This window comes from Glycine soja, chromosome 4, assembly GCF_004193775.1.
Source record: "Glycine soja cultivar W05 chromosome 4, ASM419377v2, whole genome shotgun sequence".
NCBI lineage: Eukaryota > Viridiplantae > Streptophyta > Magnoliopsida > Fabales > Fabaceae > Glycine > Glycine soja.
Genome location: NC_041005.1, coordinates 19,697,828 through 19,720,118, shown reverse-complemented (window position 1 = coordinate 19,720,118; position 22,291 = coordinate 19,697,828). Strand labels below are relative to the sequence as shown.

The following is a 22,291-nucleotide window of genomic DNA, read 5'->3' as shown; positions in this document are numbered from 1 at the left end:
TACAAAGTACACTCTGCCACAGTTATTCTATTTCTTGTGTCTTATGGGCTATGAACATGGCCAAAAGCAAGTGCCAAAGACCATGGACCAATTAAAGCGCCTAAGCATCCCCTCAGAATTGCTTAGATTCTATAACCATTTTATTTTCCCACACAAGGGATGTCCGACAAGGTCAATGCACCCCCCCTATGAACATACACTACATACAACGTATGAACGTGGCCAAAAGCAAGTGCCAAAGACCATGGACCAATTAACGTGCCTAAGCATCCCCACAGCGAATGCTTAGATTCTTTAACCATGCTTGCCCCCCACGAATAGGCCATCCGACAAGGTCAGTGCACTCTGCCCCCCACAAACATACACAACATGCACTTGTCAATGCATTTCCAACATCATCAACCTTCCATTTCAATGACATCACCAATAACCACAACAACCTCATTCCATATTGACATAACCATCAATAATAACATCAATTCATGTTGATATGATCACCATTAACAACGTCATCTCAAATCAATATCACCACATATCAATTAAAGTCACCAATAACAACATCAATAATGAGTCGCATTCCGCATGTAAATATATTTTCCATGCCTGAGGTTCACACTCCCCAGGTCTTCAAACAACACAAGTTTAATAAACAATAATTCTATTCATCAACAATAGATATATCGCATCCCATTGATTAAAAACATAGTTTTTCTTGAAAGAAAATCAACATGAAACAGGGACAGGCAAATATTCTCATAGCTAGGTTCCCTGACCCTAACTATGGTGTCAAAACGGTAAATTTTATAATAACTCCCCTCACCTATCGTGAGCTCTCCGTCAATTCCTCTTTGTGTTACTCAGAGGTCTCTCTTGTTCACGCTCGTTCGTCCAAACGCAAGTCTCTACATGCCAAAATGAAAGAATTTTAGCATAGGTTTCAAAAACAAGGTCAAAGGCAACATTTGGGGTCAAATACCACTGTCAAAACATAAAGGGCTGAGGGGTATTTCGGGTTCTACAGAAAAGAAACATCTTTTTGAAATTCCGATCACGCCAATGTGACCGGGGTTCAGTGAATGCCGCAAAAATAACTTCAAGGTTATAAAAAGATAACTTTTACAATGTCTCGTTCTCTAGGGTTTTCCAAAGGAAGTGTAAAAACATCCTATTACATACCCAACACATAAGAGACACTAAGAGGAACTCAAACTAGTTATGAGAAGGCTTAGAATTCAAGATTACCTCAGAGAAACTTTGAAATGGAGTATTGATGGATTTTCTCCATCGAATCTTCGAGGAGGATTTTGAGGATTCCGCTCCGATTAAAGTGTTCCTCTAGGTGTGGGGGCCCAACGGCAAGCAACGGCGGCTCACGGTGGCCACCGGTGGTCTTGGGTGGTGGAAAATAAGGTTTTAGGGTTTGGGAGACGTTTTTGGGAGAAGAGGAGAGTGAAAATCGTGTTTTTCACGCTAAGGACATATTTATAACCTGCAATTTTTGCTTAGCGGGCCTGTCGCACTAAGCCGAAGTCCACTTCTTGCGCTTAGCGTAAGGATTTAGGCTTAGCACAGCCCCCTCTGCACTAGGGCTCGCTTAGTGCACCCTCTGGGTGCTCAGCGCACTTCCTCTCGGTTGGAAATGGGCTTAGCGCAGCTTTGGGCCACTCAGCGCAATTCCCCTCGGTTGGAATTCTGCTTAGCGCGCCATACTCGCTTATTTGGGAAACCAAATATTATTATTTTCAAGATCCCAACGGTCAGACTGTAGACACATAACGTAGGGATATCCAGAAAAAATTTGAAGACAATCCAACGGTTATCGAATCCGGTATCGCAATTTCACTGAACTAGGTTTTGGTAAAATCTAAAATCTCATACTTTCAACTTAGCTCAACAAAACTCCACATAATTGAACATCCATATCAAGAAATTCACACATGACTAGTCAAAGTCATATTTCAACTCATTCAAGTCTATCATATAGTCAAATAACACAATAAATACAATTAAACATCTATTTATAACTTATAATATCTCAGGGTGTTACATTTGAGGGTCAATTACCCCTGTTAAAAAAAAGGGCTAAGGGGTGTTTCAGGTTCTACTACAAAGAGACATCATTTTAAAATTCTGACCATGCCAATGTGACCAGGGTTCAACAAAGGTAAAAAAAATAACATCAATTTTATAAAAAAGTAACTTCTACAGCGTCTCATTTTCAAGGGTTTTTCAAAGGAAGTGTAAAAACATCCTATTACAGTACCCAAAACAAGGGACACTAAGAGAAGTTCAAACTAACTACGAGAAAGACATAAAAGTCAAGATTACCTTAGAGAAACTACGAAATAAAGAATTTAGAGTTTTTTCCCCGCTGAATCCTTGAGGTGGATTATGAGAATTTTGCTCCGATTAAAGCGTTCCTCTCCGTGTGGTGGTCAAGCGACAAGCAACAGGGGCTCGTGGTGGCCACTGGTGGTCGTGGGTGGTGGAGGAGGAGTTTTTAGGGTTGTTTGGGCGAAGTTTTGAGAGAGAGAGAGATGTGAAATTGTGTTTTTCATGCTGAAAAATGTATTTATAATCTATAGATCTCGCTTAGCGAGACGACACTAAGCGGAAATCCACGTTTGGCGCTAAGCGTGATATTTCATGCTGAGTGCAATTCTTCTCGGGTTGGAATTGTGGTTAGCACACTTGTCTCACTAAGAGAAATGTCTAGAAGTGTTATTTTTCAAATCCCAACGATCAAATCATGAACCTACAATTCAAATTTGAAGGCGATCCAACGGTTAAGGAGTCCAGGATCACAGTTTTACCGGAACATGTTTAGATACAACTTGAAATCTCATAGTTTCAACATAGGTCAATCAAACTCCATATAACCTAACGTCCACATCAAGCAATCACACATAGCTAATTCACACAACACCTCAACTCATCCAAATCAATCAAATAACACAAAAATTACATTAAACATCAATTTTAAGTTATCGAAATTTCAGGGCGTTACAAAACTTGTTGGTGTTGTGGCAGTTTTAGTGCAAAATGATGAGCAAAGTGGAAATTTACTTCTGGCCAAGAATCATATATTATCTGCTTCCTTGCACTTAAAATTGCTCTTAAAATCATAAAATTAACATGGTAAGTAGTGTGGCCTGTGTTCGAAAGGTTATCACATTATTGCTTGGGTTATTGGTGACTAAATTGTGGGTCAATGTTATGTTTGAGGCATTGAATCCATGGAAATTTTTTCCATAATTCAGCTGCTGTCTTGCTACTTTTTTCTCATGTAAATATTGTCCCAAGTCAGTTATATGATGTATGTGATACCCTAGTTGATGGCTGTATGAAATCCTAACTTATTGGTGATGGAATCTAAAGTTGCAGCTGCTGCCCTTCACTTTAAATTTCCCTTGAAATAATGAAATTAAGGTGCTAAGAGGTATGGTTAGTGTTACAAAGGTTATTAGATGATTCCTTAGTCTATTGGTGATTAAATAAGGTATAAAAAGCCATGTTAGAGACCTTGAAAGGTTAAAATTTGCTGCATAATTTATTGTGCTGCCATGTTGCATCTTTTTAGTGAAAAAACATTTCTTAAAGTGTGTTTAAGGATGCAAATAAGTTCTAGGTGGTTAGTACATGAAATCCCTAATTTTTGGTGAGCGAATGAAGTTAAAATGACTTGTTTTAGTGCATGAAAGCGTGACTTATGCAGAAAAAAACGTGGTGGCTGTCCTGAACAGTTTTAAAAGTCTAAATTGATGGTTTTAAGTGTTTAAATGGAACTTACCCAATAGTAGTAAAAGACAGTCCCACCTCCACCCCCAAAGTTACATGTCCATAGTGAACTTAAAAGAAACACTCAGAAAAGAAAAATAAATAAGTAATCAAGTCGTTCAACATCATAATTGTTCACTTTTGGACTTTGATTTTGCACACTTACGAAACATGGATAGTTGATTTTGAGGGTTGAGTCATTGGTGCCAAAATCACTAAACATAATCTTTCAAGTGTTGAGTCATTATCTTCCTCTTCCTACCATTCCCTGACCCATCAAAAACACCTTATCCTCAAGGTGTTGGGGCTTCAAACCATGGCTTCAAAAGTCAAACCGGGATCTCAAATTAAAATGGGTGAAGGAAAATAGCTCATGCATGAATAAAGGTTAGTGTTGCGGAAGAAGAGCCATGTGGCGGCGTCGATAGTGGCATAGAAGGTGAGGAGGAAGGGGTGGTCGAGCTACTTGTCCCTGACCTTGGCGGTGAACGTGACTGAAGGGGATAAGTGGAGGTCGGAGGGGAGGCTGCAGCGGCTGAGGAACTCTGCACAGATCCGGTGGATGGCAGCCTAGCGATGGGTGGAGGAGGACGCCTGGGGCTTACTGTTAGCGGGTAGGTGGACTACAACAATGGTTAGTGGGGCCGGCAAGGGTGCAGGGTGTTGCTGCATGAGTGCAGGGCGTGGAGGTGGAATCGGCATGGGAGGCGAGTCGGTATGGGGGCGGCTGGTGTTGGTGACTGCGCAAGGGAGGAAGATGGAAAGTGTTGAGTGGTATCGCGAAGGGTTAGTCGCTAAAGAAGGTCGTCCAGTTTGGTGGACATGGTGTCTACGATAGCGGTGAGTTCCACGATGGTTGCTTCGATGTGGTCCATAGTGGAGTCAGCCATTGATGCTCAATGAAAGCACCAAATGTTACAAACATAAAAGATAAAAGCACAGAACACAAAAGGAGGAAGAAGCTTAAGACAGAGGGGGAGGAATTTCCTTATAATTCTGCATATCCATTTTGTTAATACACCTCCAGTATATATAGTCATATGCACTTGCTACAAGACAAAAGCTAATAACAACATCTCTAAGGCACTAATAGAGAGCACTATAGGACTAACAAAATTACAAAAGCATAGAGCACTACTGCTCATAACAAAATAGAGCACTACTGTTGAAACCCACTAACGAAATTGGTGCCAAAATCACTAAAAATAATATTTCAAGTGTTGAGTCATTATCTTCCTCTTCCTATCACCCACCCAATGAGAAGTAGGACCACCCCAAATAAATCAACGAATACTCTTATCAATCTGGTCACAAATTCCTTTGGGCATCCACAAGTTTTGCATGGTATAACTTGAAATAGTTGAGAGAACCAACTTAGCTAAAGTTACTTTACCTGCATAGTTGAGCAATTTACTTTTCCACCCTTAAAGTCGACCATTTATTCTATCCAGGATAAAGGAGAAATCTCTATTCTTCACCCTACCGACCAATAGAGGGAAACCCCAAGTATTTGCCCAAGTTAGTAGTGCAATCGACACCAATAATGGAGTTGAATTTAGAGATTTTCCTTCTAGAATTAGTATTGGAAGCTAAAAATCATGACTTTTGGACATTAATCTTAAAACTCAAAGCCAAGCAAAAATTATGAAGAACCTCTTTAACAATCCTAACCTGAGCACATTTAGCATTTATCATGAGGAGGCAATCATGAGCGAAGAACACCTTGTTTGAGACCTCTTAACAAAACTTTCAAGAATTTCACTACGTTAAATTTATTATAATTTATTAAAATCATATATATTTTACCTTTTAAAATATTAATCATGATATACATAAAATAAAGTTAAAGTTTATAAATAAGTTTATTAAAAAATAAATTCATATCTTATTACAAAATAAGATTGCGAATGTTATTTTGAACCTTAAAAATATAGTTATATTATAAAAATAAGTTAGATTTAATTTTTATAAATCTTCATATGTATATTTTTATATTTATTTTAATGTTAAATTATCATAAATTAAATCATTAAAAGGCACTTATAGGTTAGGTTAAGTTGACTTTTATGTAGGTGAGATCTAATTCCCTTTCAAAACCCTTTAACGAATAAATAAATCAAACTTTAAGTGGCAAATTTACACAAGGGGTTTTTTTTAGAAACATTTTACGTAATAGGGTCTATTTTAAAAGAAATTCGAGGGGGGTCTCTTTTATAAGTGGGAGCCGCCATTAACACTGGCGGGAAGCTTGAACCGCCAATGGCAATGGCGGTTAAGGGGGGTACCGCTAGTCATAGTGGCGGGAGAGAGGGGTGAGGGTGTGCCGCCATTGCTGCTGGCGGGATAGGATGAGTAGGAGAGAGACGAGGGTGGTGCCACTACTGGCTTCTGCGGGACAATTTCAGGAGGGTGGTGCCGCCAATGGTATCTGCGGCACCGTAATGTTTTCAATTCACACTTTTTTGTGGTTAAAGGCTGAATACATTTAATCAGTCTCAAATTGCACTTGCACTTTCCTTTGAAGTTTCTAGCTGTCAATTGTTATTTTACAAAGCACATAATTACTTATCATTTGTGTAAGCAAGTTGTGTTTTTTCTCAATCGGTATTATTAAATTAAATCTCAACTCTTTCTTTCTTTTTATCTATCAACTTATAAGAAAATAAGATAAATCAAGTTAAGCAATTAATTTTGTCTTTTATAGTAAACTTATTTTTCATTTCTTAATATGACGACCTTTATTGTTATTTCCCTTTTATTTATGATACGTGTATATATACAACATTAAAATTAGATAGTATTATTCAAGATAATGTTAATATTGTCTTTAATATATACGCAGATACCCACATAATTTTATACTTTTAAGTTTTCAAATTTTATTTTGTTATAGATTTTCTTTTTCTTAATTTCTATAACAAAATACCAATTAAAAAGCATTGATTATTGATAAATCATAAAATATATTTTACTTACTATATTGATCATAAATATGTTAAAATTAAAGTTTACACTATAATGTAAATGCCCTAACCCTAAAAAATAAGAACTAAACCCTTACCCTTAAAAAAAGTAATTTTATTTCAACTTCTAAATGTAATTTTATTTCATTAGAAGTACACATTCAAAAAAAAGTAATTTTATTTCAACTTCTAAATGTAATTTTATTTCCCTAAAAAATAAGAACTAAACCCTAACTCTTCAAATAAAAAACTTAGCCCTAACCCTTGAATAAAACAAATGTACCCTAACCCTAAAATAAAAAGCATAGCCCCAACCCGTAACAAATAAGAACTAAACCCTAACCCCTCAAAATTAAGAACTAAACCATAACACTTCAACTAAAAAACTTAGCCCTGGCCCCTAAAATATATAAATGATTTTTTTTTTTCAAATTGTATGATAAGAAAGAAATAAAAGATAATAAAATTAGTATTGTTCTCTTCTTGTTTAGTTGTATAGAAAGAAGAATAAAAAATGTGTTTAAAATTATAAAAAAATTTAAAACAAAAAAGATAATAAAATTTTTGAAATAAAATTTCAAATTTAAAATATCAATCAATCATTTTTCTTATAAAAATTGGATATTTGATAGAATAATATATATATAATAAGATAAAATATAAATTATAAATTTCTATATTAGAATTCTATTTTTTATAAATGAGAAAAAAATTATTTAATTTGTGCATGAAAGAATACATTTTTTCTGTTTTCCATCTTCTATGTTTTAACAGAATCATTTTTTAGTTTGATTCCCACAAAAATGTTTTCAGTCTTCTAAATAAAAAGCTAAACCATGAAAAAGATAAAGAGCCGCACCTTTTTCTCGTCATTTGCCTTTTCACTGTGAAATGAGATTTGATTTTCCAATTTGTAATGGAAACGTAATAGGAGAGAGAAATATCCCTATCCTGCCAGCTCCAAAGGCGGGACTCACCCCTATCTCGCCAGCTCCAAAGGCGGGACTGCCCACGTAGGCATGTCCCGCCAGGAGAAATGGCGATATGCCTGAGAAGTTTTTCTTCTCACTCCTACTCAGCCTGTCCCGCCAGGAGAAATGGCGGTATGCACTGAGAAGTTTTTCTTCTCCTGCCTGTCCCGCTGCTGCCATTGGCGGTTCACCCTTCCCGCTGGTGCCAAACGTAATAAAAAGACCCCTTCTACAATTTGTTATAAATCAGACCCACTTCCGTAAATTGTTTCTAAAAGAAACTCTGACAGTAAATTTGCCACTTTAAGTCGCACCTACCTTTAATCCATACCTCAAACCTAACAAAGTTTAATTCGTCGCACCTATCTTTATCACTACTGGCGACATAAATTGAATTATATTTGAAATTGTGTTCTGCTCGTTATTGCGGTTAGGATCACGATTGTGACAGGTTCTCCTTTTGCTTCTCTAATTTTGTCCACATGTATTAATTATTATTATCTCCTCGTTATGTGCTGCAGCGAGCGAAGAAGCAGTTGGTTGGAACAGTGAGTCAGAAATAGAACAGAAAACAGAGAGCAACATGTGCTCTTTGACTCTATCGTCCTCCTCCCCACCTCTTCCCACACCAACATCCTCTTTCTTCACAATCAGCTCCGCACTTTCCAAATCCCAATATGGCCCTCCTCCCTTCTTAGCTTCCTCCTCCTCCTCTCGCGTGGTGGCGTGTCACGTTGGATCCAATTCCAATGCCCAACAACACGTTGCCACCGACCTCAAGTTCGTCCTGCACGACGCTCTCCATGCTTATGGAATCGACACCACCCATGCCAGAGTAATAATAATAATAATAATAATAATAATAATAATAATGATAGTTCCTCTCTCTTTTTTTTTTTTTCATTTATAGTTCTAGTTTTTTTATGTTATCATGTTATAGATGCGAATTAATTTCCGTGTTTACAGTCTACACTGACCATTTTTGATGGCGCCTCTCCTTTCCATCACTTTATTTTTTTCATTCACAAGTCTGAAAATCGAAGCCTTAATTAAGACATTCGAGTCTAGTTCTACTTAGTCCAGTAACAAATTATTATTTTTATTCTGTTTTGGTTTTGGTTTAATTTTTTTATTTAACTTTTTTAATTTCATGGTAATTGGAGTCTGGAAGCAAGTGACCTGTCAACCCGTTAGGGTGTGTTTTGTTTTGTAGGGGTTTTGATCGGTTTGAGCTTCAAAGTTTCCTATGGATTTTTTTTTTGTTGACCTCCTGTAGTAATTATACGTGGTTTACTTTAATATGTATAATTTGATATTGGTTGTGTGTTTTGATTAGTGGTTGCAAAATCAATGTTGAATGAAATTGATTTTCCCATTGGTTCAGAGTAAAATTGATTCTGAAAGTGATTTATGTTTGTGCGTTTTTATTCTGAAAGCTAGTAGCAAAACTCAATTAAATTTTTCGATTCAATGCATTAGTTATCTAATGTTGCTTCAGCTCAAAATTAATTTTTGATCCAGAAAGAATTCTTCAAAGTAAGATTAAACATGTAAATATTTATTTAAAATCACATTATCTGGTATTTCAATGTAATTTTTTATGACTCAACGTGAAATTAAACGCATACATGTTGGAGACTTATTCCTTTTTTTTGTATGTTTTTAGTATGTATAATTTGATTTGTCATGCTAATTCGAAGCCTGATCGCAGATTGGTGTGATGGAAAATGGTTTATCTTGATGAATTTGGAATTTAAAAGTTTTGGGTTTTGAACTTCTAGATTCATTCTCATTTGTTGCTATGTTGGTGAATGAGCAGGAAGCTAGGGAGCAATTCTGCTCACAAATCGGGAGATTCACTGATATTGAAAAGGAAACCAGCATTTGTATCAACCGGTGTGTTGACTTGGGTAGAACTGCTCTCTACATAGCGGCAGAGGATGATTCCCTCGTGTCACATTCATCAGTTCCACTTCCCGTGGATGATTTCATTACGAGATTAGATGATCTTTCAATGGACTACTGTCCACACTACAGCCCTGAATATGATTCATCGCCTGAGAAGTTCTTAGAGAGCATAGAGAGATTTCTATATATTCACAAGGTTTGTACTTTGATTTCATGCTCCTACCTATGGGCTCGATTCATTTCAGTGAATGTGTAATAACCAGTCACGGGTTCTGAAGCATCGGTTTAGGATGCTAGATGCAAAGTATCCTGCATAAGCAATGGAACCCAGGCTGATTAATAGAGCCTCTAAATTTTTTCTGAAGCTTAAATAGAAGCAGTTGGGTTCATTTAAGGTTTAAAATGCAATAATTGGTCAAACTTTTGTAATTTGTAAGTCAAATCTTGAATTTGAGCATTCAGAAATTGTGTTGTCAAGAAATGTTCTAAGAAATGTTAATTGTGTTTTTCTTGATTTAAATATTCTCTTTCCTTTCTTGATTTCAGTTTTTTTTGTGTTTAATATTTTTTTTCCTTTTATTATGGTGCTGATACCAAAATCATTCCATCTATATTCATGCCAGTTGTCCTGGCTGTTAACAATCTCCTCTTTTTTCTTTTTTTATCTGCTGTTGACAGTTCTTCCAATTCCCATCTTTTTCTTTCTTTCATACACATGCATTGCAGCCTAGTCTTCCCATTCAGTTCATTTGGGCTCAGCCTCATGTTTTTCCCTCCTATCATAAACTTGTGCAAAGGGTATATATCAAATGTCTTCTGAGAAGTACTTTAGATTTTGTGTTTTACTAGAATGTCTACAGCATTCATGATAATGCCATTCTTTGCACATCAGGAGCAGGGTATAAGATGTCTTATGAACAATGAAGTACTAATCTTTATACCAATTAGTTCATTTAAATGTGTTACATTATGTTGATATAGATAACTGGCAGGCCACAGAAACTAGAAAAGCAGAATATGTAATTATCATATGCAGGTTCTTTTTTTTTCCCCCTGGTTAAGAACTTAGTATTGACATTCTGTAGTAGATTTATTCCTTTTTTCTCACTCCTTGTACATTATATTCTTGTTAACTAGTTTCTGCCTTTTACCTTGATGACCTGTCCTTTTACTGATCACTTTCTTTTTGACAGGGTTTCAGGAGAGCCAATGCCAATGCATTGGAACCACGGGCACTTTATCTCCACTCGGTAATATATATCTCTCATATTTACAAGTTATTCTTGAAGTGAAATGCGAGTGGTAGACATTTGATAGATTTACTTTGATGTATTGAGCAGGTTTTGACCCATCGTTCAGGATCAGCTGCAATGTTATCACTTATATACTCAGAAATTCTGAAAATGCTTCGGTTGTGGAGCCTTTTGTATTTTGATGCTGAAATTTTCTTCCCTCATGATGCTCTTACCCTTCCCACGGGATATCATAAGCAGAAAAGCAAGGAGTCAGACCAAGCTCACATAATGACTTCAGGAAACCTATTAGTTGAGGTAATTTCTGATTGTTTGCAATCCATTCACTTTTACTTTGCTCTGTATCTCTTCTACCAACGTAAAAATTAATGTGTAGATTTTCCTAGTTTATGGTAGTAACTGTTAGGAACCAGAAAAGTAAGGAAGAGAATTATTGCATAGAGTAGGGAATGATTTGTATTATCTGTCAAAAAAAAGATAATTACAGAAGGAATAAATCCTACTGCCGCAGAGCCTAGCTCCTACAGAAAGGCAACTGCTCCCTGCCCATAATAGAATGCACAGAATCAGATGATGATCCTGTCTCTCTCAATCATTCCCTATATACCCCCACTCACTACTCACGATTTGTCATTCTGTTATCTCATTTGCCACCCCACCATTACTCTTCTTACCTCTATACCTCCTAACATACACCATCCAAACCTTGGGCCTGCCATCTGTGTACTGGCCCATATTCCCGTTTCTATCAATACCTCCTTCTTCAAAATGAGACTTGTCCTCAAGTCTCAAGTGAGGGAATTGACTCTTGATGTTGAATTCTTCCTCCCAAGTGGCTTCTTCCATTCTTGTCGTTTCAACTGGATTAACAGCTGACTCACCGTTTCTCCTTTTTTGATGATAACATGTCTTGCCAAGACTGGCTCGGGCTCCACAAGTGATGTTGTGTTTGCCGTTAAGTCTATGGGAAGCATTTCTTCCACATTATAGTCTCCTACTGCCTTTCTTAAGAAAGACACATGAAACACCGGATGGATCTTAGCAGATTCAGGCAGCTGCAATTCAGTGTTTTCAAATAGCGGCTATAGCGCTATAGGATAGTGGGTTTTAGGGAAAATGCAATTGCAACGGCGTCGCGATGCAGGCTCCGCAAAATCGCAATTGCGGGCGACTTACGCATCATGGAATCTTATTGCGTTGCGGCTGTTGCGTCGTCAGTTTCTGACAAGGTCGAATCTGGACTCTAGAGAGAAATTGCGTTGCGGCTGTTGCGTTTAGGTTCATTGATTCATCATTCTGAAAGAAAGGAAACCAGGTAAGGAGCGGACTGCGGACTCAGGTCGCGTCTTCAGAGTTGTTTTGGGCTTGCAGACAAGGTTTTTGGGTTTGTTAAAACTCACGTGCAGTAGTCACGTGGGTTTTTAAAATTTTACTCGATTGATTTTTAAAACATCAGAGTCAAATTTTTTGTTTTTACTCTATTTTTTTTTTTTTACTTTTTATTTATGGACTTGAGTTTTCTTCCAATAGGCCCAATAGTAGCATTTTACTCTATTCTGTTTACTTAACGCAACTTTTCAGTTTTCCAAACCATTCTAGAACCTCTTAGCATTTCCACTTCTACTTCATGTAACTTTTCAGTTTTTCAGGATCATTCTATAGTCACCATGTAAACCCTTTCCTCCCCTGATTCTCAGTCACAATGTAAACCCTTCAATCCTTCCCTCCTCTGATTCTTAGTCACCACGTAAACCCTTCAATCCTTCCCTCCTCTGCTTTTAGCTTATTTTGATTATGTGCCTCACTAGGACTTGTTTGGCTAATTTGCTTTTTAGCTGTTTTTAGATTATTATTTTTTTTTTATTATATTGAGGAAGGGGCAGAGGAGAATGAACATATTTTGTGGTGAACAATTTAACTTTTGAGATAATATTATGTTAATGTTAGTCCAGCTTATTTTTATTTGCATATAGCATGGTTTTTTTTTTATACATATTTAATTATATATTCTATTTCAGCCGCTATGCGACTTCCGCTCTTTAGTTGTATATGCTATATTCTACAGGGGATTTTCAGCTTCTCGCAATTTTCCACAATCCACTATTGACAACACTGCTATAATTTATAAGATACAGCCCCAACCCTCTGCAGTACCTTAAAAGGCCATAATATCGTGGAGGATTAATGCGGGCTCCTACAGTTGACTGACCATGTGGGTGAAGCTTCAAGAAAACCCATTCCCCCACTTCAAACTGCCTATCAATCCTCTTTCTGTCAGCTTGGTCCTTCATGCGATTCTGAGCCCGTTGTAAGTGATATTTTAACTGTTTGATGGCCTCATCCCAGTCCAGCAGCTCCCTTCGAACTGCTTCTACCCTCACTTCACATGGCAGAAATCTACTCAACACTGGTGGCTTCCTGCCATAGACCACCTCAAAAGGAGTAGTTCCCATGGACCCATGGAAATTGGTATTGTACCAATACTCTGCTCACGACAGCCAATTCACCCACATCTTGGGCTGATCAGCCACAAAGCACCTAAGAAATGACTCCTCACAACGGTTAACAACCTCTGTACGACCATCCATTTGGGGATAATATGCCGTGCTCATCTTCAACTGAGTGCCTTGAAGCTTAAACAACTCCTTCCAAAATAAATTAACAAAGATAGGGTCCCGGTCACTAATAATTGATGCTGGAACACCATGCAGCCTCACCACCTCCCGGATAAATCTTTCAGCAAACATCTGCGCCGAGTAAGGGTGGTTCAAAGGGATGAAATGGCCGTATTTAGACAATCTATCCACTACCACCAAAATGGCCTCATACCCTTTAAGATTTTGAGAGTCTGGTGAAGAAATCCATTGATATATCCTCCCAGATTTGTTCTGGAATATTCAATGGCTGAAGCGACCCTCCTGGAGCAGCAGCTAAGTACTTCTGGCATTGACAAACATCACATGCCATCACAAATTTCTGTACACTTCTCTTCATCCCAAACCAAAACAGATTGGTTGCCAATCTTCTTTAAGTCCTATCGTAACCTGAGTGCCTTCCTTGGGAAGTTTAATGGAACTCCTTGAGCATCTTAGGAATGCAAGCTGAGGTAGATGACAACACTAACCATCCTTCATAAAACAGTGTATCATGTTTATACACGAATCCAGGTCTAGTGTTCTTACCCTGTTGGAGGTCAGAGATGATGCACAACAACTTCACATCACTATGGACCTCCCTCCTCACTTCTTCAATTTCCTCCCATTAGGGTTGATGAATTAAGGATCGCAACTCAGCTTCCCCATACATTCTGGACTGAGCATCAGCTCCTCAATTTTCCAATCCCGACTTGTATTCGATGTCGAATTGATATCCCAATAACTTAGCGGCCCAATTCTGTTGATCCATGGTGGTTATCTGCTGCAGCAACAACTATTTCAAGCTCTTCTGGTCTGTGCAAATCCTGAACCTCCTCCCCAACAAGTAGGATGGCCAGTGTTGGATGGCTAGAGCAACAGCCATCAGCTCTTTCACATAAGCTGACTTAGCCAAGCTCCTTTCATCTAGTGCCTTGCTGAAATAGGCTATAGGTCTACCGTTTTGAGTAAGAATGGCCCCTATTCCTGACCACACGTATCACTTTCAATGACAAATTCCTGTTGAAAATCTGGTAGGGCCAACACAGGAGCAGAAGTCAGTTGCTGTTTAAGCCACACAAATGCTTCTTGTGAGTTCCATTTAAAACCTTCTCTCTTTGTCAATTCAGTAAGAGGTTTAGCTCTCTGCCCATAGTCTCTTATAAACTTCCTATAATACCCAGTCAAACCAAGGAACCCTTGCACCCCTTTGACATTCTTAGGCTCAGGCCACTCCATGACACTTTTCACCTTAGCAGGGTCCACCGCCACACCTTTGCTGGAAATTATACGTCCCAAGTACTCAACCTTCCTTTGGGCAAAAGCACATTTCTTAAAATTTGCAACAAGTTGATATTGCTACAAAATTTCCAGCACATCTCTCAAGTGAATCATATGGACCTCCCAACTAGAAATATACACTAGTATATCATCAAAAAATGCTAGCATTGTCCTTCTCAACATGGGGAGGAAAATTTCATTCATTAAAGACCGAAATTTAGAGGGAGCATTCATGATACCAAAAGGCATTAGCATGTACTCGTAGAGGGCCTCATGTGTGCGAAAAACAGTTTTATGTATATCACTCTCCTTTACTCCACCTTATGATGACCGGATTTGAGGTCAAGTTTGGAGAAGAACAATGCCCCATGCAGCTCATCCAACAACTCCTCAATGATGGGGATTGGAAATTTATCTGGTACCATCACTTTGTTGAGAACCCTGTAACCGAAACACATGTGCCATGAGTTGTCCTAAAATTACAGGGCAGGAGAAGGCACTTTGACTAGGCCGAATCACCCCTGACTGAAGTAATTCCTTTCACCGGCTTCTCAATTTCATTCTTATGGTGGTGAGGATACCTGTATGACCTCACATTCACTGGTCCTGCTTCTTCCAACAAATTAATGGCATTTTCCTTGCTCGTTTTAGGTGGCAACCCACGAGGTTCCTTAAACACCTCGTGTGCAGTGTACCCATCCCCCAATCTGATGTTCATGGGCTTCGTTCTAGCAACTGGCCAAAGCCATTGTGCTCACCAGCTTCCTAGAAATGAAATTGTGGGTTGCCCCACTGTTCACCAAGACTAAGACATGGACTCCATTGATGTGAGCCCTTACCTTCAGTGTTTGGGGTTTCTGCTCGTTCACCACCATAGTTGTTCCCAAGAACAACATGCTACATTCACCGTCCTGGTGTTTTGCTTCAACCATTGCATTCGCCTCACCTTCCTCTTCGTCTTCATCCTCCACCAGCATCACCCTCATCTGTTGATCGGGGCATTGCTGGTTAGGGTGAAATGGACCTCCACACTTATAGCACAAACACTTACGTTTTCGTTCTGCCAGCTCCTGGTACGAAAGGAGTCGCACACCCTTGTCCCTGGGCCCCACACAGTGTTGGTCGCCCTGAGATTCGGGTCTAAACCTATTCCAGGTGTTCCCCTTGCGGTTGGTTCTAAATTGACCAACCGGACCCAGATCCCCGACCCAGTCTGATAGCAAGAAGGACTTGCAGAAGGAAGAAACAGGCCTGCTAAGGCCCAAAAGGAAAACAGCTCCACCAAAGCACTTCAAGGACTATGTGTAGCTGATAACGGAAAGTGCTGAACTGGCTGAAAGTAGTGGGCATTTTAAAAAGTTGTCTGCCATGATTTCCTTGTCATTGCAATTTCTGTTATTTGTTTCCCTTGTCATTACAATTCTGTTATTTGTTAGTATTTTGTTATCATTCTGTCGTTGCTAAGAATTGAGGATCAGAGTGCCTCAATCGTGCCTATATACATAGTTACTAAGTATTGTAAGAAGGCAGACAAGTTATGAAATATCATTCTCTTCTTTCTATTTGATTCTGGAGGTAGCACTAGGCCTCGAATGCTAGTGTCTCTGTTCCTATTTCTGGTTTTGCTCCTAACAGGGTCGGTAAAACATGTTAGTTTGTGTTGGGCCGACCCGGTTGCCTGAGCTTACCCCAACACTGCTTCGCACTGGGTCGTGAGGTCCATTCCATCCACGCTCTAACTCCACTGCTATTGCCTGATTTCATCATCCTTGATTGGAAAAGTGGTCCCAAAGTGTGTAGGCTACGCACACGCCCTCTGATCCCATCCTTCAATCCGTGCACGAAGTACCCAAAAAACTGGTCATTAGGCAATCGTGACTCCTGAGCAGTGAGCGTCTCAAACTCCAAAATGTACTTGTCCACCATGCCGTCTTGGCGGATAACGGCCAGCCTTTCTAAATCGTCACCCTCATCAATGCCTCCGTATCATTCCAACAACTCGCTCTTGAGCTTCTCCCATGTCAGACTTGGGTATTCATCGAGGAGGGACTTGAAAAAATGGATCGTAGATCCATCCAGGAACAGCTGGCCTAGCTCACCTTCACATTTGGGTGCGTGCCTTGGACTTAAAAGTAAACCTCCACACAAATGATCCACCCGGCTGGATCCTCGCGGCAAACATCGGTAGCTCTACTTTCTTCACTGATTTTCGGAATTCGTCCAAGGTGTCCCCATGTAAGATCGCAGACAACTTCATTGGGGAACTCTCTCCATTCGAATCACTGTTGTTTTTGGACAACAACACTACTAGCTTCTCATGATTCTCCTCTGCTGTGAGTTGCATTGCGTGCTTCGCCGTCCTGAGGCCAGCGACTTCCGTCTCCAGTGTAGCAGCTTTTGCTTCCATCTTCTTCAGTGGCATTCACTGGTCACGTCACCTCAGAATATTCCTTCCTTCCTCCTCTCCTCTCCGAAGATCCTGCAGGTTGGACCAATTTGTTAGGGAACAGAAAAGTAAGGAAGAGAATTATAAAATAGAGTAGGGAATGATTTGTATTATTTGTCAAAAAAAAAAAAAAGATAACTATAGAAGGAATGAATCCTACTGCCACAGAGCCTAGCTCCTACGGAAAGGCTAATGCCCCCTGTCCTTAACAAAATGCACAGAATCAGATGATGATTCTCTCTCTCTCAATCATTCCCTATATACCCCCACTCACTACTCACACGATTTGTCATTCTGTTACTTCATTTGCCATGCCACCATTACTCTTCTTACCTCTATAACTCCTAACATACACCCTCCAAACCTTGGGCCTGCCACTGTGTCCTGGCCCATATTCCCGTTTCTATCAGTAGCTATCCATCATTGCCATAAACTAGGACAAAGAGCCTTGGAACCAATGTATTGCTGCCATGTGACCTAGTGATCATGGATCACGAGTTTTACTGGTGGGAGACACCTTCTCCAACTCGGTTATGGCTGCATACTTTAAAACCTACTCCTACCCCGTGATGGTGAGAACCTTGTGTATTGGACCATCGTTATGGCCATTTTAATTTTTTTTTTTTAAAAAAAGAAGCATCTCTTTAAGCATGTTCACAGCAAAATCAGTTCCGTGCTCCTGATTTTTTGTGGACTTGTGGAGCTTCTTTTTCACTGGTTGGCTGTTCGCTGTCTGTAATATCTTTTCAATAAATTCCAAAAGAATTGGTGTGACACATGGATGTATGCTAGATATTGGGCACCAAATTCTTTTACTGTTGAAATAGGAGCATGCGACTTTATTTTTTTGTTATTTTCTTTTATTTGAGGGTGTCTTTTATTACATCTTCTGATTTGCTTGTTTGACTTTCTGTAAAAGTGGGCCATTTATCTTTGCAAATCTCTACCATTATGATGTTGATTTAGCGGTTTTAGCCTTTAGTCTCTCTTTTGCACTTATGTTGACCTATATGTGCAGATCTTAAGTGATCTGAAGCATGCATTCTGGCCTTTTCAACATGATCACACCAAAACTTTATTCTTAAGGGCGGCAACTGCTGCTAACTGTGTTGATAGATCTGATTTTGTTGGAGAAAGGTACTTTATATAACTGCATTTTCATCTCTTATTTTTCTAATCTAATTAGTTTAACTAAGAACTAGTGTTAAAGTTTGTTAACTGCAGTGGCTCACAAATTGCATCAGCTAAGGCTGCTCAACATAGGCTAGATCGAGGTGTTTGGACCAGTGTGCGTTTTGGGGACATGAGGCGATCTTTGTCTGGTATGTGCATTCAATGCAGTTTCTCTCTGCTTTCTCTCAATATTATATAATCATCGTATGCATGGTCACCCTCCCCCTTCTCCCATAAAATTTTATCTTTCATCACTGAAATGAGTTGATGGATCTGGAATACAATGCCCTAAGCATATAAACAATATAGGGCATGCTACAAAAATATGTTGGGTCTAAAACTTTTTACTTTTATGTTTTGAAATCAAAGTTATTGATTACTTGCTCTTCATTATTATGAATTAGTATGAGGAAATTTCTGTTAGATTCCCTGTTGTTAGTTTTAATAGTTTACTTTTGGACGTTGCTATACAACAGAGAAATGAAAACTTCCCCATTTGGGCACCATTTTGTGGGGGATAAAAGCTAGATAATAAACCTCATGTGCCTTTGTTTTCCTCTTACTTTTTTTTTTTATTATTTCTTTTTTAACTGAAGAGGGAGAGGGGAGTGGGGGGCTATAGAGGTAGGGAAAGGGTATTAGCTATTTGGCTGGCCGTGATTTGTACATAATTCAGACTCAGGTTCGGTTCCTCTCCCCCTAGAAGTCAATAAATATTAGACATTATTTGATTGATATTTTTTCTTATTAAGGATTTACTTTTGCTCAATATTCTTTTTTAATGAAAGTTTGTTTGTTTAGGATGCTTTCTGTCCTTCCAGTAGTCTTGGAATATTTCAAATTTGGCTCCTTTAAAGTAAGGGTACACCTTTAGAGGAAAAACTAAGGAGTTATACAATAACAACAACAATAAAGCCTTATCCTACTAGGTGAGATAAAAATAAGAAGATATACAACAACAACACCTTTAGAGGGAAAAGTAAGGAATTATAAACAATTTTATTTTCTAATTAATGGTTGGGATTGTGATGAAACCCTGAAACAGATGCATTACATATATATAACAAACACGGAAGCTATTAACATAGAGGCTTAATTGTATTTTTTACCATCAACTTTTAAGAAGCTTGCGAATTTTACCCTCAGTCATTTTACTCCTAACATAATTGCACTTTTTACCTCCAACTTATTTTTTGGCAAATTTTGCACCCAATTTTGTTTTTTTTTTTGGCAAATTTTACCCTTAACTTTTTATTTTTTTGGCAAATGTTACTCCTAACTTTTGTTCTTATTAATATACAAATAATTGAGGGTAAAAGTTGCAAGTTTCTTAAAAGTTCGAGGTAAAAAATGCAATTAACCCTAACATATATTCCCTTGATTGGAAATCAAGGGTTATAACTCCACACTTCCATCTCTAAAAATACACCCTTCACTTAGAGTTTAGAGCACAAATTCTTTTTTTCTCGGAGATTGGTTTACCTGTTGTAATGTAGACACCCTGTTATTTAGCTTCAAGCTGTTCTGTATCATCAAGTCAAACCATATTAATATTGGGTCTTAATTTAATCTGGAAAAGAAAGACCCTGACTGTTTTGTCTTTAACGTGCAACTAATAGCCCATAATCATGATATTCTGCTAAACCCTCAAGAGCTTCTATAATCATGATATTCTGCAATTTTCTTATAAAACTATAGAAGGTTTTGTTTAATGATAAATTGTTAAAACTAAAAATGATATACAAATTTTTAACCATTAAATATTTAGATCAATAGGTATAGGTGGTGCAGTTCAAAAAAGAAATGCAACTGATTTAGCTTCGTGGATGAGCCCACTTACACAAGTGTTATCTTCCCAAGTTCCAATGAAATGCTGTTTAGAGAGAGAAAAGAGAAGTGCAGAGATGCTAAAAACCGTGTATATTGATGATGTTATACAAAATACCAAACCATTTGTTCTACCTATAGTCTTATACTAATAATAAAGAAATAAAAGGAAATAAAATGGAATCTGAAATACTAGTATAAGCACGAGCCTACTAATATGATAAAAAAAACTAATCGGAATTAAATAAGGAGATAAAAGGATATATAATGAAATCTGAAAAACTTTTAAGAGATCATCTGAAATACATCAAATTATTCTATAAAATACAATAAATATTTGATATGATATTTTCTGGATAATCTAACAAGTGTGTTGCTCCTTGTTCCTCTGCATTTGTCTTCTGTCAATTTTATTAATATTGAGCAACAATATTTGAAAGTAGCGACATTTCATTCACTCTTATGTTTTAATTTGATCCCATATATTTTCCCACTTTTTCAGCATGTGAACGTCTTATCCTGCTGAAAAATGATGCAAATGAGTTTAGAGATTACAGCATTCTTCTCTATCATTGTGGATTATATGAGCAGTCACTGGAATACCTGACGAAGTACCGGGATCTGAAGGTACTATTACGATCCTATGCAATGCATATGTGAATGTGACTGCTTTCTAAAGTTAACTGAGTGAGGTGTTTACCATTCAATTTTTGCAGAACTCATCTAGGCAAGAGTCATCATCATCAAACTCTCTGAGCAGCTTGGAAGAAGATGCCGTGGATAACCTGATGATGCGCTTGAATCTCGTCCTGATGGAGCAAGGATGGAGTCGGCCATCTTATGCCAGAAATTTTCTTGGTAATAACTCTGAACCATGGTAGTTCCTCTTCCGTGTTGATTGAGACAACATCACAGAAGATTTGCATCAAGCCATATTGGAAATGAAAGCTGATGGTTCATGGCGGCAACTTTTGTTGTATTTTCTGGACACCAACCGCGGGATTTGGGGATACATGCAGCCGTAGTTGTTCCAGTAACTTACATGCTTTGCAATCATACAAATAGAAGGGTGGTTGCCAACTGCTGAAGTGGACGGGATTGTCCAATAAATAGAGATATTACATTTACACATAAGTGGATTGAAGGTAACAACCATATATTTATATTTATGTACCTTCTATACACATTTACTCTGTAAAATTCATTTATATACTAAACAGGTTTTCCTCTGACAATCTAATATAGATATGATAGCAGAAGTATTATTGTTGCCATATATTCGAGGAGTGTTGAAGCAAGAAATAGGGATTAGGGAAAAATGAAACGTGCATGCGTATGCATCCATGTGTAAGTAGATCGCATATTCTGTATGCCTATATCACAGTAACAGTATAGAATGTCAAAAAATATAAATTTGTATCGGTAGAAGAAATTAGAAACTACATACCTAACACAGTCAGTCATACATATACGTATATTTTATGATTTAAATATTCTACCTAGATGTCGTCTTTTTTTCAAGACATTGACAGAAAGAATGCATAGATAAAATATTCAGACTGAAGTTGAGATTTTGGTCTAATAATAATACTAATTTTTTGAATAATGGATTCCAACTTCCAAGTCTACTAATAAGTCAATACATATAGCAATTGGGTTCAAATTGATAATTATTCTACTCGATTTATACCTACTATTTATCGTGGATCACGTAATGATGTGATCTTCTTAGATGTCGTTTTTTTGTTCAAGACATTGACAAAAAGAATGCATAGATAAAATATTCAGACTGAAGTTGAGATTTTGGTCTAATAATAATACTACTTTTTTGAATAATGGATTCCAACTTCCAAGTCTACTAATAAGTCAATACATATAGCAATTGGGTTCAAATTGATAATTATTCTACTCGGTTTATACCTACTATTTATCGTGGATCACGTAATGATGTGATCTTCTTAGAAAAATATAAGACTTTCATTTAATCTGTTTTATAAAATTATAAATATAGAAATCAATAGAAGTTTATTCCTAAAAATTCGTAAAAAGTGCATAGAAT

At 37.8% G+C, this 22,291-nt stretch overlaps 1 protein-coding gene and 1 long non-coding RNA gene across 2 annotated transcripts; one reads left to right on the top strand and one right to left on the bottom strand.

The window, feature by feature from the left end:
- The first annotated feature begins 8,215 nt into the window (after positions 1-8,215).
- Positions 8,216-21,508, top strand: LOC114409497. The gene is made up of 8 exons (XM_028372980.1): positions 8,216-8,546; positions 9,531-9,815; positions 10,813-10,869; positions 10,960-11,169; positions 18,251-18,369; positions 18,457-18,554; positions 20,735-20,859; positions 20,949-21,508. The coding sequence occupies exons 1-8, from the start codon at positions 8,295-8,297 to the stop codon at positions 21,111-21,113; spliced, it is 1,311 nt and encodes a 436-aa protein (XP_028228781.1). The 5' UTR covers positions 8,216-8,294; the 3' UTR covers positions 21,114-21,508.
- LOC114409498 lies at positions 12,354-21,039 on the bottom strand. The gene is made up of 2 exons (XR_003666099.1): positions 20,933-21,039; positions 12,354-17,265 (listed from the first exon to the last, which is right to left on the bottom strand). It is a non-coding gene; the product is annotated as an uncharacterized LOC114409498 (long non-coding RNA).
- Positions 21,509-22,291: the final 783 nt, after the last annotated feature.